At 40.8% G+C, this 13,680-nt stretch overlaps 1 protein-coding gene across 2 annotated transcripts in view; it reads left to right on the top strand.

Annotated features, from left to right (window-relative positions):
* The window catches only part of LOC149286078 (Golgi SNAP receptor complex member 1), a 36,378-nt gene extending 28,436 nt beyond the window's left edge, over nt 1-7,942 (top strand). For both annotated transcript variants that reach the window (XM_089494471.1, XM_089494470.1), the window contains exons 8-9: nt 3,729-3,811; nt 7,818-7,942. In XM_089494471.1, coding sequence (XP_089350597.1) covers nt 3,729-3,811; nt 7,818-7,942 — 208 coding nt within the window. The remainder of the gene's footprint in view (nt 1-3,728; nt 3,812-7,817) is intronic.
* The last annotated feature ends 5,738 nt before the right edge of the window (nt 7,943-13,680 follow it).

Raw genomic sequence — 13,680 nt, 5'->3', positions numbered from 1 at the left:
TCGCAAATGGGCTAAACACAAGGGAGCATAACCTGTTTTGGGACTAATGAACTCTTAATCCAGTTGCGCAGTTCGCTTTCTGTCCAGAATGTAGACTGAGTGCTTAATCTTTGACACGTGCAAAACAAGATATGCTCTTTCTTTGATACTTTATATTGTCAGGGTGCCCTGAAGTGAGATCAAAATAAAAAAAAAAATTATTTTATGGTACAGATCAAGAATTATCTGACACCACTGAGTTGTCAACGGTTGTGCTGCGTATGCATTAGAATCTTAAAGGCAGCCTGTGTTGCATCTGTCAACAAAGTTCTATATACGTAGTGTCTAACATCTTAAAAGATGAAAGATTGAGCCATCGACTCCCATATTTATCATCAGCAGGGTTTTGACTCATGGGAAGAGGACATCTCTCGTAAGACCATTTAACAGCAAGTCATTGTATGTAGCCTTATAATTCAAAAAACAAAGAGTAGTCAACATACTTTCAAAATCCAAGAATTCCTTTTGGGCATTGCTGTTATCCGGCTCCATCTAAGCCTGAGCTGATTAGGTATGCTTCTCTACGCTGGTCCATTCTCAAACTGCACAAAGCACATCCCTTTCTTCACTAATTCCTTTTTGATGTGAAGTTACACATTTTTTTTCCCTTACAGAATGTAAAGCTATCCCTTTCCCTAATGTAAAATCTTGAAAGCTGCTAACATTTGCCTCTCTCACTTATTGAGCTGTGCTTTTCAGATGTTAAAAGCTCTCACTCCCAGGATCTATTCCTAATGAGGTTTGATAATTATGTCTCTGGGGTATTCTTTGCATAACACAGCGGCAGCACTCTGCATCTCAGCCGGGCAGACCTGTTCATCTTCAATGTTTGTGAAGGTAATGAGTACGAGGAAGACGCGTCCATCTCACATGCATATAAATGCTGGCCAGTAGAAGGCTTCACGAAGAATTCTCATATAGGTCATTCTTGTCTACTCTTGACACATTTGGGGCTTTTCTGTCCTTTTTCTCTCTGATAAAATCCTATTTTTTATTTTATTTATATTCTTATTTTCAGGTGTATGCAATATAAACAGAATATTAAACAGACCTTTATTTGTTGCAGTAAAAGTCAAAAATTTTATGTTTTTGTTTCAGTGAATATTCAGTGTTCTAAATATTATGAAATGAAGAATGAAACATACCACACCAATATTTATCTTTTGTTTTAACCCCTTAATGACAAAGCCCGTACATGTACGGGCTCAAAATGCATTGTTTTCAATGGGTTTTGGGACCGCCCATTGTCCTTAAGGGGTTAATATCTATTGACACGTGGCCGCTTAATATTGTTAAAAGTTGCAATCTTTTCTATTGTACTATAAAAATGGGAGACGGGGGCCCCGTGAAACAAACATGTTAAAGATATTTTGGTTTGGTAACCATTAAAAACATGAGTGTCTTTTCATTACTCAAGGAGATAAGCCCCAAGTCTGTTTTTCCTTCTGATAATATAACAATCCTTTCTTCACGACCGATTCTCCTAAAGGTGGTTCATTGAGTTGGGATAATTAGTATTGGAAAGAATGGTGAGTGCATGTCAGGTAGTAGTTATTTCTCTGGCACTGTAAGAGTTACTTGAGTGTCAATGAAGCTTTTGATCTCCTGAAGGGCTGCATGTAGCCCTGTCCTCATCGACACAGAAGTGATGTTTTAGAAAACCAGTTGTAAAGGCTTAGGTTTGTCGGCTCAGACTCTCAGCCTCCAGCTGTGCACGTGCTCGGTGTTACCGTTCCAGCGCTCAGCAGAGTTGTAAAAAGCAGAATTAAATACTGCTTTGCAGTGACATAAATCAGAGTCGCCATGCGTGTTTTTTTCTGTGTCCTTGAAGAAGAAAAAAAAAAGACTTGGAATTCCCTCTCTTTCTCAGCAATCCCCTGCCTGCGCCACACAGTAACGTATATACCGTATTTGCTCGATTATAAGACGAGGTTTTTTTCAGAGCAAATGCTCTGAAAAATACCCCTCGTCTTCTAATCGGGGTCGTCTTCTAATCAGACCTCAAATAGAGTCTGATTAGGAGACTAAGATCCAGATCCCCCGCACTGCTGCAGGGGACCTGGATCCTCCTGTCTCCCCCCCCCCCCATCATACACACTTACCGGTGCTTCCTGCTGTATTGCCGGGGCAGCGGGTTGACGTCTACGCGATCCGCGTAGACAACGTCCGCTGCAGCCGGAAGGAGGTGTGGCTAGCAGCGGGGGTTGTCTGCGTCCGTCGCGTAGACCTTCCCCGACTGTCAGAGATCTCTGATCTCTGACAGCCGGGGAAAGTATACGCGACGGACGCATACAAACCCCCGCTGCCAACTCCACCTCCTTCCGGCTGCAGCAGAAGGCGACGTCAACCCGCTGCCCCGGCTGGAAGCACCGGTAAGAGAGGGCTGAGAGGGGAGAGAGGAGAGAGGAGAGGGGAGGGGAGGGGGGGAGAGAGTGTGTGTGTGTGTGTGTTAGTTAAATGGGGGCATAGGGCATTTCTGGAGTGGCGTTAAGGGGGCATTTAATAGAGCACTCTGCCTCCTGAAATGCCTTATACCTCCCTATATGCCACTCTGCCCCATAATATGCCTTTTAACCCCCTAAATGCCAGAGTGGCATATAGGGGTATAAGGCATTTCTGGAGGCAGAGTGCTCTATACAATGCCTTTTAACTCCCTTAATGCCACTCTGCCTCCTGAAATGCCTTATACCTCCCTATATGCCACTCTGCCCCATAATATGCATTTTAACCCCCTAAATGCCAGAATGGGATATAGGGGTATAAGGCATTTCTGGAGGCAGAGTGGCATATAGGGGGTCAAAAGGCATACCATGGGGCACAGTGGCATATAGAGGGTTAAAAGGCATATCATGGGCCACAGTGCCATATTGGTGTGGCAAGCCTGGGGGCAGATGTGCGTAACTGGGGGACAGGCTGGAAAATACAAGAAATAAAAACAAAAAAAATATTTTTCTCAATCATAGCTTTTATTAAAAAAAATAGTTTACATGAATTAACATTTACTGGTAAAACTTTTTTCCTTTAGGGTCGTCTTATATTCAGGCTTTTTCTTTTTTCCTAAGTTAATATTCAGATTTTGGGGGGTCGTCTTATAATCAGGGTCGTCTTATAATCGAGCGAATACGGTATATACACGGGCAGGGAGGAATGAGATGATTTACTGCTTGCTTGTTCTAATATCCATGATAGTGAAATAATAACAGGGAGGTATAAGGTTTCTTATTGATTACCAAAATCTGAAATAATTAGGCATCCCAAAGCCTTCTGTCACCACTCATAATGTCTAGTGAAGCTGGGAGTTTGATATGTTTTAGCTAACAAAACCTCACAGTTTAGTAAATAAATTCCTAAGACGTGTTGTGCATTAACTGTATAAAGTTTGCTCAGTTGGAGTAGTGAATGGAAATGCCGGACAGAGTCAGTTACCGCTTCCCGCCGCGTGACCTCGTAACCTGCTTGCTAAATGTCTAATTAATTTGCTTTTGTTTTTTAGTCTTTGCAGCAATGATATAAAAGATTTTATGTGAGAAAGTTTGTGGTTTCCAATGATCCTGCTATATGAGTAGGCTCAATACAAATCAAAGAATGCTTCACAGTGATGATTTTCAAATGTAGCCAGCAATCACAAATGTTTAGTAGCAAAAGGAACAAATTGATTCTAAGTATGTTCTCAATTCTTTATTTTGCAGTATTGCAATGGCAACAAAAGAAAATATGACATCGCAGAGAGGAATACTTAAGTCTATACAGAGCAGGATGAACACCTTGGCCAGTATCCTTCCTTGTAATTGTCATGTTTGAGGCTCTATGTTATATATCTGTGGTTTTTGGAAGATGACATTCTCTCAAAGATGCGGGATTTTGTATGCGGGTTGAAATTCTATTTTATTTGTATAATAATTATATTATGGTTTGTATTACACCTCTTGTATCAGCCAGATGACACATGCCATTTCTAGACAAATGGTGGTGAAGTCTCCTCTGAAGTTTGCAAAGTGTGGGGTGAGTTCCCGAAATGATTATCTTTTAAGAATGCCTTGATGGTGTTGTGACTGAGTGCACTTGAAATATCTTGATCGTGCACGGAAAGTATTATCATCGCTGTAATAGATAATTGCTTTAGTTCGACTCTTGAGCAAACTTGGATGATGTCCAGATACAGAGTAATGTAATCAGGCGTGCTCAAAAATACTTAAAGGGGCACTCCAGCAGTCATATGTACTCTAATGCATATTGTAACGGCCCTTTAAGATTTTATGCCCCCCCGATTTTGCAGAATCCCACTATATTTTCTGTGCAGATGTTAGATCAGACACATTTCCGTGCCCATGATACACCTAGTGCCTGTCGGCTCCAGTGCTGACCCAACAAAAGCTGCTAGTGGGGGTCTGTTCCGACTCGCATACGTGGAAAGAATTCCAGTTTCTGTTGGAGAGCTTTCCAGCCACTGATTAGCTTCTTCGGGCAACCAGTCAGTACCAACAATTGCCCAACCAAGGAGGACTACAGCAGCAGCAATTCTACAGCTTCAAACTCATGGAAAGTTTTGGAAGAATGCACATTAAAGCCTGTCCCACAGTCTGTGTCTGTTCATAGTTCAATGACTGCCCTTTCAGAATCCAGCCTGAATGTTAGCACATTTCCCAATGCTGTTGTGGAGGTTCTCAGACCCCATACCCAGCAACATAATTAACCAAGACTACATCTACTGGTTAAAGGGTAAGAAGAGAAAACTGCTGTGAGAGGAAGCATTTGGTGTTGGGTGAAACCATGTCATGTATCATCCTCGATCTACTGCTCACAGAGATAGAGAAATAGATGTTTTAAAAATTGTTATGGAAGCAGAACAGGGTGGAGAGTTGGATGCATTCAGGGACAAATGATTTGTCATGTAAGGAGGTCAGTGTGATATCAGCTGTTTCCAGTAAACTAGGTAAGGAACTCCAGCAAGTGGAATCCACAGCATACTTTTCAGAGGATAAACCTCTGTGTGTAGGAGATAGGATAGTGAGAGGCAGCAAATTAGGGAATTTAATTCACGGATAGGGAATTTTCTTTATTTATATTTAGAACAGGGATTGTGACTTATTTCCAGGACTACTAAAGAGGAAGTATATAACAAAAGATGTCTCGTATCTTTCTGCCAAAAGAACAGACTTTTTTTTATTGAGCTTTCCAATGGTCGTGTTAACACGCATTTAAACTACTGGAGGGGGCAATGGGATGCTACAGAATAACTACTTGCCCCCTACACCATTGCATATATAATTTAAGAAATATCTGTGACACAGGTTAGAAAGCTCTAGTTTTAGAGTGATGTGCTCAAATGCCCCCAGTTTACGGAATAAGATACCCTGACTTTTGGTAATTAGTGAGAATGTGGATTTAGTGACTGAGACTTGGTACAATGAGCAAATGATCAGGGTGGTTTTTATAAAGAAAGGATAGAGAAGGCAGAAAAGCAAGAGGGTTGTCCTTTGTGTAAGACTAGATTCTAGATTATTCTCTTTTTGTACCAGTTTGAAATTTTTTTGATTTTAAATGTATACTACTGACTGATTGTAAAGCCCTACAGAATCTGCTGACGCTATATAAATAAATGTAATATAAGAAATAGCTTAAAGGTTAATCAGATAAAAGGTAAGGAGGGAAGTCTAGAGACTTTTTGGGTAAAAATTTTGAATATGAGATTATTGTTATAGGGGACTTAACTCGCCCTGATGTAGACTGAACAAACCAAACAGATGGATCAACTAGTAGTAGGAGCATCCTAAATGAATACAGAGAGTGTGTTCTCGTCAATTGGTAGAAGAGTCAACAAGGAAGGAGACTGTGCCAGTGTTGCGTCTGCTACACTTGAGGCACTCACCGCAGAAGTTTTTCTGCCCGGAGAACCACTGAAGAGAGAGGGGCCCTCAACAGCGATAATCCAGGATTTAGATGATCCCAACAGTGAGGAGGCCTCTGTGAAAGCAGAATGTAGGTATGCACTGAGTACTTTGCAAGGTGAAACAGCAATATGAGGTATACCAGCGGATCAGGACAGAAGGGGTTAATTCCAGAAGAATGGTCAGGGCAGCCAGGTCGGTAACAAAGTAGGTAGTCAGACAAGCCGAGGTTCGTAACGCGAGGAGGTAGGCAGACTATCCGTGTCGGTACACAGAAATCACGGGCAGAGGTGCAGAATCGTAAGACAAAGAGTAGTCAGGAAATGGAAGGGTCAATATACCGGTAAATAGCAGCAAAACTCACAGGAACATTAAAGAAGACCACAACAGGGTGCCTGAGAGTAGCACAGACTGACTTTTAAATCTGCCGCCACTCTCAGGCCCCACCTCTACAGACATCATGGCCGCGCCTCCAGACGTCCATCAATTCCCCGGGTCCTGCCTTGCCACACAGCAGCGCCCCTAGAGGAGCGACGGACGGCCGGAGGAGAGGTGAGTACACTACTCTGGGAACTCCTATGCCGGCGAGCAATTGTAAGATTGCTCGTTTAGGAGTTCCCTAAACTGCTCCTTCTTCCGTACCGGCATTCAATGGATCGACCGCCGGCGGGAACGGAGACCACTGGTGCCTCGGGCATCCGTGCGCAGCGAGCGGGGAAACGTCCGTGGCCCACGGACCCCACGGATCAGTGTGCTTTAATATAAGGAGAGAGCTGCATGCATTGCACCACACTAAAACAAAGGATTTCTATTTTAGAAAGGCAGATTTTTCTAAAATGAAAAGATATGTAGGTGAGTATTTGATGGTCTGGGTGGCTTTAAATGGAGTCCAGGAGAAATAGAAATATTTGAGATGTTCTGTTAAATGCCGCTGAACATTGCATTAAATGTGTTAGTAAGTAGAAAAGGAAACCACTGCAAATGTGGCAAATATACTGAAAGAGATAGGGGTTTATGAACTATAAACAAAGCAAAAAAAGTGTGTGTATATATATATATATATATATATATATATATATATATATATATATATATATATATATATATGTGTGTGTGTGTGTATTAGGGATGCATGATATATCGGTGGCCGAAAATGGCATTATTGGCAAAATGCAGAAATAATAAAAAAAAAATAAACGGACGAAAATAATCGTCACCAGGGGCTGGGCTGCTTATCTGCGCGTTGGTTGCGCAGTGTGCGAGCAGCATCTCGGCCAGGAAAAGCAGGAACCCAGCGGAGTCACGTGACTCTGCTTCGTTCCTTCTTCCCCTGAGGGCGTGTCCAGAGAAGTTGTTCAAGAGGAAGCAGCAGGGCCCCTGCAGTAGTCTGCGAGTGAGATCTGCAGTTCAGGTAAGGGGGTGGGGGAGGGCTTATGAGCAAGTATGTGTGATTAAGGGAATGAATGAGTATCTGTATATGAATGAGTATATGAGTGTGTGTGTGTGGGGTGGCATAGGGTGCCTGTAATCACACTCCTATCATGCCCAGGTTCTAGCATGTGCTGGCTGCCCTGACATGATAGAAGTGTGTCCTTGAGTTACAAGTGTAAATTGTATAAGTATCATAATGCATTAACCATGAAACTATACAAACCTCCAGTGGTAGACATGATGAGCAGGGATTCCATTGGTTATAATTACGGGCAAGTCCAGTACCTTTTGTATGTGCAAGATTTGTTTTTTGACACTGCTGTACTATGTACTCTTACATAGTACTCTTTTTATAGAAACTCCAGAAAGGTTTCCCTGCTACTGTGTAATGTTATCATGCATCAATAGCCATTAATAGCCAGTGCTTTTTGTTACAAACCTTAACAACTGTGCCCACAGATCGTTTTCCTGCTGTTAACAGTCTCATCCAAAGGATTAATCTGAGGAAGCGTCGGGATTCACTCATTCTGGGCTCTGTTATTGGCATTTGCACTATCTTGCTGCTACTGTACGCTTTCCATTGATGACTGACACATCTCAGACTCTGCTACAAACCAGAAGATCAGCAGCAACAGGACAGATGGAGAAGTGAAAGCTTCAGTTCTTCACACAGCGTCAGTAGATAAGGATTGGGATATCTTAAGAGAATTTACATTTTATAATAGCAGTCTCCATAGTACTGTAAATATCTATGTTCAAGCCAGTCATACTTAACACTTTATCTCTTTAATGTATCCATTCGGTATTTGGAGATTCTGAGAGGAACTCTGTCAGTTCTAGAAAACCTGGTGATGTGGATCTGGTTTAATCGCTGTCAGAGTTCTGCAAAGCATTGCAACTAATGTGACTTAATGACATCATTTTTGATTTGTTTAAAACCCCTTTGTTATTCCCAGTTACTTGTCCATCTGGAATGCCAAGGTTTTTATCATGATTCTAACAGTAAATATGTTCATTCTCAGCCAGGGGACCATAGGTTTCTGACTGGCAGTTCTGTAAATATAAATTTTTTTTTTCCCCATTTTCATTAAGAAACTAGAGATTTGAAAATGCTTGTTTGCCCCCCCATATTAAGTACAACTGCTGCTGATTTCCTTCTGAACTATTATCCCAAATGTGTGAGTAACACAATTACCTTTAAATTATTTGCTTATATTCATTAATGCTTTTGAAACATGATTGGATGTATGAGTGTCTTTTTTGTTAAGTTAAAAGAATGACATTAATGTTGGGACCATGCAATAATCCTGAAGTTTTATTTCACATTTCACATGTTTGTTCCTGGAGAAGGCCAGGGAAAATTTTAAGAGCTACACAGCTGTTCAAATTGAATCGGGATGTGGGAGAAATCCGTTTTTATTATATGTGCTTTAAGATGCACATCCTATTTTGTTGTTGGTGATAATTGCTCCTTGCTTAATTGTATACTGGTGAAAATCCATACTGTTCATTCACAGACTGGTATCCCATGCCAGCAGCTACAGTTTACATGTTCAGCAAACACTGAATACAATGTAGCCTAAATAAAAATGGCTTTGGGAAGGGCCTTTTTGGTCCCTCTTACGACTTGTTTCTAATTGTACATGTCCACTCTGCATAATGAAGATTACACATACATACTACTTTGGCAGAACTGGTCTGGCACGAGCTGCAGTAAAATAATGCAAAGTAATGTGCTATAAACATAAAAAATAGGTTTGGGTGAAAAAAAGAACAATCGGGTTTGTTCACTAAAGAGAGGAGTTGTAGTTTAAACCCCCTAACTTTACTGTATAATATGCAGGTCCAACCCCAGTGAGCTTCTGCTGCCGGAGAAGCTTGACAGCTCTGTAGTCTCTGTTATATGTGTATTTAAGTCTGTTAAATGTCTTCAGACTTTTCAGCCCTTCACACTGGAAACATGTGCTAGTGTTGGCTGTTCATGATGAATAGAGGAGTTAAGGGCGTATAACCACAACTCTCCTTCAAAATTTCCCTTTAGTGAATAACCCCAAAGTGTTGGATTGATTGGGCAAGATCTTCCCCTTCTGCTGGTTATCTTGTCCATTTCTTCTTTCAGGTCAGTCTGATTTCTGTTAAGTAATGCTTCCTCGGGATGAGAATCCCAATGCCACCGCCATTTTAAAAAAAAAATAATTGGGGAATATGTTATTTCACAGTGTTCGTTGTCTGTATCCTGGGTTTTTTCTTCAACTGCTTCAGTACTACAACCGATACTATGATCCTAAGTAAAATGATTTTACTGCAGAAACCATTTAGTTTGAAACCCCCCTTTAGAATGTGAGGAGTGCAATTTATTTGAAAATCTCAGTGTAAATTGTTGACCAGATGAAAGGATTTTCAAACCCAAAGTACTACCTGTATATAACCTTCTCCTTCTAATGGCACTTTTCTTATTTTACGAATGGCTTATTGAAACTAATTATATTTTATCGCTCTTGTAATTATTTTCCCATTTCTGCTGCATTTTCTGTCTGTAATAAAAAAGAAAGCTTTGTTATGTAATTTAATAATAAATTAGAAATATTAATGTTTTTGGTCTTTACTTGCTATTGAATGTATGTACAGTGCAGTACCTTGGATAAGTATTCATCATCTTAGACCATTACACATTTAGTGTCTTACCATTTGGAATTAAGTTAGGATTTTTAGCCACTGATCGACACAAAATTGGGGGAAAAAATGTACTTATATTACAAAACAAAACAAATACTAATATTCCCAAGGTAATGTGCATATCACTTTGGTGCCGCATTATTTTCATTATTTTCTAGTTAGGCTTTGGTCAAACATTGCTCCTCCTTTCAAATAAGCTTGCCTCCTGTACTTTGTTAAATCCCTTTAAGTATTGTAAATGTTTTTGTTGCATCCCCCACTCTCCTTTCCTCCAAACTATACATATTTAGTCTTACAGTGTCTTCTACAAGTGACCAGAATCTATTAACACGACATCCACCAACATCTCCATGATGTAGGAGAAAGGCAATTCTGTTTTATTTGTGTTACTCAGGCTAATCAAAGTGCTTAATGCTGATTCCAGTTATATTAAGAAAAATAGGTCTTTTCCACAAACCACTAGGAACCAAATATATTTCAGTAATTCATCATGCTGCGTTTTACCTGATAGCTCCCATGTAATGTCATAGACAGGAGACTATTACCGAATAAAAAAAACCCAGATGTGTGTCATTCTCTGGCCTTCAGATGCATTAATCAACCGCACAAAGTCTTGAGGCAGCAATTCCCTCTACATTAGGCCTTCGCTAATGAGGCTGCAGTGCTACAAACATGCTCTCCATTAATAATATTGGCTAAAACTAAAAAGAAAAATGTATGTATGTCAGCACCGTAGATCTGCTACTTAGAGGACTCGAGCAAATAACTACCTAGACCATTAAACCTGGTTTTTCCCTCCTACATGATTGATAGATACATATCCTTTTCCATCAATTACCTTTCTTATACACGTTTACACAGCAACATGTTTCCCAACCATTGTTAATATGCGTAAATACAGAGTAAAGATTATTATAAGGAAACGTACTGATTAACATAAAATTGAAACGTGCAGACTGGTAACTAACATTCAAAATGACCAGGGATTTTCATGGAAATATGGTAATAGATTTTAATTATATTTCTTAATTATATAAGCTGGGATTAAACATGATTCTAATGTTTAATCGTGTGTTGGTTCCAGAAAGTTGACCTTGGAACTTCAGGTTAGTTGACTTGAACCAATGCTGTCCTGGACCAGGTCACAAGGAACACTTTAATGTATATGATAGCTTGGGTCACTTTACATTTTCATGTAGTCCATTTTTCAAACGCAAAACTGCTTCTGCAGAATCCCCCTGATTTTATTTGCCCCTTCCTCTCCCAGCTAGATGCCATGAAGATGTGTATAAAATAAAGTAGTCTTCATTTTGGTTATACCCTACACCGAGTATCAGCTAGTGACTGGGAAACCGGGAAAGAGTGTGTGTCCCAGGCTAAGGGAGCACTAGCCAGCGGAGGTAGTCGGTCGCTCAGTGGCATTCATCTTCTCTCTTTCATCTCTCTTTTATCTTCTCTCTTTGTCCACATCTCTGTGGAAATAACCTGGCGCAGACTTCTGCCAAAATGACAGTGCCTCTAACGTCCTCCCCACAATTGGGGGATCGGGCAAGAGGACATCACCAAAAGCCCTGCGATTTTGGCAGAAGTTCACCTAAGGGTAAAATGGCGGTGCTTTCAGTAACGTCCTCTCACTTGATTGGTGGGACTCTGTTTGCATCTCAGCGGACAAAACCTGGCACGAGCTTTTGCCAAAATGTCAGCCCTTCCAGTAACATCCTCTTGCCCGATCCTTATATTGGGTGGGAGGATGTCACTGGAAGCATCACGATTTTGGCAGAAGTTTACCTTAGGGTGCAGTCATTTTGGCAAAAGTTTGTGTCAGGTTATGTCTGTTCCTCTAATTGGGTGAGAGGGCACCAAAAGCATCGCCATTTTGCCCTAAGGTGAACAAAATTGAAGCACTTTGGGTGACATCCTCCCACCCGATTGGAGGATCAGGAGAGAGGATGTTAGGGGACGCGCCACCATTTTGGTGGAAGTTCCCCCAGGTTATGTCTGCAGAAATGCAGACAAGGAGAAAAGAGAGAGAATAGGAGATGACGAACAAGAAGATGTTGAAGCGGTTGGCAGAAGAGGAAGTAGTCGGCAGAGAAGGTATGGAAACACTTAGAGAGAGAGAATGAGACTGAATGTGAGCATCCAAACTTAATGGGCAGGAATTTCAATTTGTTGCCTAAAAATGAATGGGCTAAAAAAACAACTGATAAATTTGTCCAAACCGTTTTTGGCCCATTGTTGGCTGCTGTTTAAAATGTCATTGGAAACAGAACTATTGCACATGTATTTTGTGAGTTTTATTACCTTCTATATCCCTTTTAATATTACTGCCACTTTCTACATTTTGCCTTATCGGTGCATGGCATCTGTACACCACATGATTATTAAGATAAGGAATCATGAACTTCGGAAGTTGCTGATATGGATATCTACATACACAGCTTAAACTGCGAAAATAGAAATAATCTGTCTTTAGTTGCAATTGGTTATGAAAAGAGACTGCAAAACTGTTGTGTCTACGCTAAGTCATTGTGTCTTGCTGACTGGATCTATTCGCAAACCTTGCAAGGGAGCTTAACAAATCTGCTGTCTGGCTTCAGCCTGCAATACAAAGCACCAGGTCCAATAAAAGGCTGAGCTGGCCCTGCATGATGCATGGTTGAACTGGTGAGATAAATTATTGTTATGGCTTTGCATTAGGCCAAGTCAACCCAAACCTGCCCAGAATTTGATTGATTGTATTTATAGGGGACGCTCTATGAAGTCTGACCTATGGCAGCTGCCTCACCAAGGACCTGCACCTTACACAGGCTATGGCAGAGGAGTACTACACAGACTCCTGTAGTGCAAATGGGACAGTTACAAGGGAGAACTCTGATCTCCCCAACCCACCCATTAAGTAAGTGCACCAAGAGGCCAATCTTTTCAGGTTAAAACAACGGAGGGGCTGCCAACCCGTCCCAGGCCTGGACCTGATACCTTCCAAAACCCTCACCACCAGTAGCATTCGACTTGACAGCAATTTCATGATTATACCAACCCTTTACTTTATTCATCCAAACAAGGTGCACTTCAGCAGAGGTTAAATAGCCACTAACTAATTATAAATCGAATATAGTTAAAAGTATTAACAAAGTAGTGGGATAAGAAACTCAGAAGTTGACAGATTCACATTAATCCTCATTTATCCTGACAGGCGTATGGTGTCCTGTGACAATCATATTTGATATGGATTCTCTTTGATGGCTGACAGATCTGACTTGTCGTGGGCTCAAGTTAAACTAACTTTGTCAGGCGTGATATCAGTATACCCTTGTGAAGGACCTTTTCTGATGCTGTTCAAAATATAAATTTTTTTTTCAAAGAACTTTAAACCTTAGCACCTGATGTATAGGGGAACATGTTTTCTCTTCTAAATGTTTCCCTTATTTAACTTCCTCATCCCTGTGTCAATAATGAGGATAAGGATGTAAGGTTAACTGGTGCGTGTAAACCGCGTCTACTAAATACCTCCATTTTCATTAACTTTTTTATCCCTAATTGCATAATTTTCAACTCACTATATATAACTTGCACAATTAGCAGTTTGCCAGCTATTGTTGGAGTGAAACTGTCACTGAGTCTGATGATGAATGTTGTCCAATAA

This window comes from Sceloporus occidentalis, unplaced genomic scaffold (assembly GCF_023333645.1).
Source record: "Sceloporus occidentalis isolate IW3139 unplaced genomic scaffold, rSceOcc1.0.p SCAF_72, whole genome shotgun sequence".
Taxonomy (NCBI): domain Eukaryota; kingdom Metazoa; phylum Chordata; class Lepidosauria; order Squamata; family Phrynosomatidae; genus Sceloporus; species Sceloporus occidentalis.
Note: the sequence above shows the minus strand (reverse complement) of the source record. Positions and strands in the feature narration are given on the sequence as shown.